This window comes from Sinocyclocheilus anshuiensis, unplaced genomic scaffold (assembly GCF_001515605.1).
Source record: "Sinocyclocheilus anshuiensis isolate Anshui unplaced genomic scaffold, SAMN03320099.WGS_v1.1 scaffold967, whole genome shotgun sequence".
In the NCBI taxonomy this organism is placed as follows: domain Eukaryota; kingdom Metazoa; phylum Chordata; class Actinopteri; order Cypriniformes; family Cyprinidae; genus Sinocyclocheilus; species Sinocyclocheilus anshuiensis.
Genome location: NW_015542427.1, coordinates 591,649 through 597,152, shown reverse-complemented (window position 1 = coordinate 597,152; position 5,504 = coordinate 591,649). Strand labels below are relative to the sequence as shown.

Here is a 5,504-nt window from a genome sequence, read left to right as displayed (position 1 = left end):
ATTCAAAAATCAAATACAAAAAAAAGTAAATAATAAATCAACTCCATAGCAGATCTCAAGTGATCAAGGGCTTAGGACATTCCAATTCAACACTGTAAAACAAACGGCAGCTGTGGTTGCCAGAAATTTACTGTAAAAAACACGGTAGGTTTTACAGTTTTAACTTACATTTACAGTAAAAACTGTATTACATTAACCATATAATGTTAATATGCCAACCTATTGAAGTACGAATATCAGTTTTGACAACCACCAAAAACAGGTGGTGATGAGAAAGTCACATGATGAATCAAATTCTGGGACTGTCATTTTTTCACTGTAAATTATATAATGACTTTTTTCTACTTCCAAAAACTGTATATTTAACAGTATTTTACTGTAAAATTACATTAAATGTAAGGTTAGATCTATTACAGTTATTAAAAGCTGAACGTCTTCTTTGCTCGCTTTGAGGCACAAAACAGCACCACTGCACAGAAGACTCCACCTCCTCCCGGCGACCAGGTGATGACGCTGTCCCCGGACAGCGTGAGGAGATCCCTCAGCAGGATCAATGCACGCAAAGCTCCGGGTCCTGACAACATTCCTGGGCGTGTACTGAGAGACTGTGCAGTGGAACTCACTGATGTCTTCACAGACATTTTCAACATCTCGCTAAGCCAGGCTGTTGTCCCCACATGCTTCAAAGCCACCACCATCATTCCAGTCCCGAAGAAGTCGTCTCCATCCTGCTTCAATGACTACCGTCCAGTTGCACTTACCCTTATATATTTTTTTACATTTTACCTTATTTGTATATTTGTATAGTTGTATTTTATACTTAATCTGTATATCTGTATTTATGTTCTACTGCTAGTGTTATCTGTATGCACCAAGGGTCTGAGAGTAACGCAATTTCAATTCTCTGTGTGTATGTGCTGTACATGTGGAAGAATTGACAATAAAGCAGACTTGACTTGACTTGACTTGACTAACCATATATAGTACAGAAACCAATGTTAACCAATTGCCAGGTTTATCATGGCATTTTTAGTCTTTTACAGTTAAAATCACAATCATTTTTTACAGTGAACCCACTGGAAAGGTTTCACCAGTAGTGGACCCTCGTGCAATGCAAGCAATGTTATACAGCTGAGTCAATGAGACGGAGAGAAGATAGCGAGGGAAGGGCACAAAAAAGTGAAGTGGAGTGCAGCCATGGAAATAAAACCGCGAACTCCAAATAAATATTATAAAATCAACAGTACATAACAGACTCCTTCCTCCAAAGTCTCCCAATCACAGGTCTGCATCTGTAAAAGGGTAAATCTGTTGAACTAAAACACATGGATTATTTGATGTTGCAGGCAGGCCTATCTTCTGAACATCTTTAAGATACTATTACATTTTCTTCTACTGACCTGATCTGAACCTCCGTTCTCATTTTACATTCGGCATTTGTTAAAATTCTGTTTATTTTACAAGCTGGGGTTTTCTATTACACTGCATTTTTGTTGTAAACAAGCTGTAAACAAAACCACTTGCTTGATTTTCTTTTACAGAATGCACTATATTACACCCATATCCTGACTACATTACCCATGTGTCCTCTCTCTCTAGGTCTGACTGGGTGGAGATCGTGGAGCCGCGCTCGAGGGAGCGCATGTACGTCAACCTGCTGACCGGCGAATGCGGGTGGGAACCGCCGCCAAGCGTCCCGGTCCGTCAGTCGGACGGCAACCAGTGGTGGGAGCTTTTTGACAGTAATAACAATCGGTTCTACTACTACAACTGTACAAGCCAGCAGACGGTCTGGCATAGGCCTCAAGACTGTGACATAGTGCCTCTAGCGCAACTCCAAGCCATGAAGAGGAGCTCTGAGTACGAGCTGAGGGGTCAAGAGAGGGTCCAGAGAGGACCGGCGGATGGCAAGCGGACACCCCAACCTGGACTGGGGTCTTCTTCACTGGAGCAGGAGAGTGGGATGGAGACGCCATCGTCCAAAGATAAAGGGGACAGTCTGGAGAGAAGGAACCAGGGAAATAGGTGAGGATGTCTGGAGCACTTGAAAAACTTCTTATGGTGGCAATTAAAGAGATAATTCACCCAAAACAAATCATCATTTACTCATTATGATTTAATTCTTCAGTGGTCCAATGTTGTTTTGGACACTTCTGACTTCCATTGAATGGACAAACACCATTCTTCAACATATCTTCTTTGGTTTTCAACAGAAGAAAGTCATACAGGTCTGAAACGACTGTGAATAAATGATGATTCGATTTCCATTTTTGGGTCAACAATACTTTTTAGCTGTAGACGCCAAAGCTGTGAGCTCTGCTTTCTGTGGCATACACTTTGTCGGCTGTGTTTAATGGGATTTCTTACTGCCAGGGACCGTGTTTTAATCTGTCTCAGAAGGTTATAGTGTGCTTTCAGATTAACCCTTTTTGTTGGGTTGCAATCTCAGCAATTTGGCATCTTGACTTATAGTAGTCTAGTTAGCCCATCTGAACTGGCTGGTGTTTCAAACCAGAGAGCCCTGTTCTTGCTCCTGGCACTTTCACACTAAAAGCTTTTTGGCTTTTGTAAGTTTGGTTTGCTTGTAATGTGCATTTAGGAACGCAACTTGCAATATCTGTTTCACCAGCTTTGTAATGAGAAGTACTTTTAGATCTGCCAACAAAAGATAAACTTCAAGGATTTCCTCCACAAAATAAAAACTTGATCGTTTAACATTTAAAACTGAAGAAATTAAGACATAAATATAAGTATTGTAATTTTAGTTGTTCAACAGAATCAAATTATTATTACACTATCTTTATTAAATACTCAAAATTTTGCAGCCCTACAAAAAAAAAAAACATAGCTAACCTGGATCCTTTTTAAAAATCTAATTTTAAATTGCGTATGTTAGCCGAAAAATAGATAATTAGACCCTGAAAACAATGCATCCGATTGAGACTAGATGAACTTAGATCAGTTTAATTATTCATGGCTTCCTCAAGACCAGCTACTCGTTCAGGAAACCCACCAACTAGTCTAATTTGAATATAAGTTCCTTTTAGGTTTGCATAGGGGTGGACATTTTAGGAAAACTTTCCAAATGTTTCCTCAAATCCTCAAATTCTCCAAAACTTTCCAAAAAAAATCCAGGGAAGTTTCAAAAATTTCTGGAAAGTTTCAGAAATATTCGGCCCTTTTGCCACCCTAGTTCTTTTGCACATTTCTAGTTCTGCCCTGCAAAAACAACTCCCTCTTTCATTCTCTCTCTCTCTCTCTCTCTCTCTCTCTCTCTCTCTCTCGCTCTTGCTCTCACTCTCTTTCTCTCTTTCTCTCATACACACAGTTACAGTAGCTGTTGTGCCTATATACTGTATGGCTGGAAGCAGATGAAGCCAAGATTTTGTGTGTATGTTAGCAAGGGTCAAAAAAGACCAATGTTTAAAAAAGCATACAGCTATAACGAATAAGTACAAATGAATAAATAAATAAATGAACATAGAAAAGAAGCATTGAAAATAAGGTGGTTTTTTTCACATGCTTCGTCCTCTCTCTGTTTAAAATGCCTCATCAGGACAGTAGTTGAACAGAAAGAGAAAACTGACCATAGAAGAAAAAAAGGGTTATGCTGAAGTCTGCTGTAGTGCCTCTTGTGGTCACACTGAGAATGCAGCATACATGGATTGCATTATGAATAGGGTTTTTGAATAATGAATTGCATCATGAATTGCGTTTATGAATTTCTGAACCCAATAGTGCATGGAATTGTGCTTGGAAAGCTACAAGTATTTGTGTTCAGAGGATCACCATTTCAGGCATTTTGTTATTAAGTTTATTGTCTGATGAACGCATATATGTCAGAGTATATCTGTCATTGGAAGCCATGACTCATTGGATAAGGTCTTACCTGGTCTGACACACATGATGTCACACATTGGCTTTCTGGGTGTAGTCTCTTTGTGGGTAAAAATAGCTTGCAGGTTCTGTTCTCTTAATATTTTCTTCATTTTGGACTCTTGAAGCTGTTTTGGCACATATACGCTGTTTAGCTGGTCGAGCTCCAGCTGCTGGGAACACTGTGTATGAGAGAGAGAGAGAGAGAGAAAGGTGCCTAGCAGACTCTAACAAAATCAGCCTTAAATGGTCACACGTTTTCCTTGTTAACACACAACCGTTAACACACCCTGGAATGAGATGTTTTGTATACCTGTTTGCTAATTGTAGCTTCTTAGGTGGGACACCCTCACACACACTTCCACCTACTTAAACTTCAAACCTATTGGTTTTTCAGCAGCTGATTTTAGAGTGCACAGTTGTTTATCTTTTTTTAGGTTAACTATACCATTCTCATCCAGTGTTGGTATTGTTAACTAAAACAATTAAAATTGTTTTCGGTAATTGAAATAGAGCTGAAATAAAATGAATTATAACTCTAAAAAGTAAAACTTAAAAAGAAAACAAAAGAAATGCAATTAAATATGTTGCTTTTATGACTAACTAAACTTACTAAAACTGAAAAAAATAAATAAAGCTAAATAGAAATAATTTAAGAAAACAAAAACCAATAAAAATGATGAATGCACAAAAAAATGCAAATTTAAAAGTCAAAAATAAAAATTTTGAAAATATGAATAAATACTATAATGGTTATTAATACTAAAAGAAATTTTTTCCCATTTCTCAAGCATCTTTCTTGCATGTTTTCTCTTCTTTACTTTTTTCTTTTGCGTTTTTTGTAATCAATTTTTTTATTTAGCTATTATAGTTAACTAAAACTAATCATTTAAACAAAAAGTACCTAAAATAAATTTTTAAATATGAATATTAAAATAAAAAAATATAATAGCGAATGACAAAAAAAACAACATAATTACTAAAACTTTAAATTTACAACGTACAGAAAAAAATTCAAACTGAAGTAGTACTAAAAATCAGTGTAGTTGTTTGTTGTACAAGTTGTATGTGTACATGTGTTCTCAGCAAAGCAAATTAGCAGCTCACACTCACTCAATTAAAAGGCGCAAGCTGCCGTCAGAAGGAGTGTAGCCCAGTAACACTGAGCTGTTTTTGGGTAGAGTCACAGCGCACGTCCCTGAGGTCATGGAGGAAACCCAGTTCTCTTTACTTGTACACGCGCTGCTTGTCCTGTGGATGTCAGAGAGGGTAAGAGCTCTACTCTTGAGGGGTTCTTGGGCTGCATTTAAAACCTAGTGAGCTGCCTACTTGGATAACAACATTTGGGTGTCATTAGACAAGTTCTGAATGTTAAAATGTCCCCAAATTAACATTTGATTTAATCTGAAACACACATATATCCAAAATGCTGTCTAGCTAGGCAGCTGACAAGATTTTGGTTTTGAAACATTGGAATAAAGTTAGAGTTATGGGATATTTGCTTTTTAGGAAGCACTGCTGGTGTTCTCCACCCGTCTGGATATATGAGCTTTCATTCATATATATATATATATATATATATATATATATATTTATATATGTGTATATATATATATATATATATATAT

The 5,504-nt window shown here is 37.2% G+C and overlaps 1 protein-coding gene across 1 annotated transcript in view; it reads left to right on the top strand.

Annotated features, from left to right (window-relative positions):
- The window catches only part of LOC107693558 (rho GTPase-activating protein 39-like), a 71,998-nt gene that overhangs the window by 28,515 nt on the left and 37,979 nt on the right, over positions 1 to 5,504 (top strand). The window contains exon 2 of the mRNA XM_016493003.1: positions 1,600 to 2,025. Within this exon, the coding sequence (XP_016348489.1) occupies positions 1,600 to 2,025 (426 nt within the window). The remainder of the gene's footprint in view (positions 1 to 1,599; positions 2,026 to 5,504) is intronic.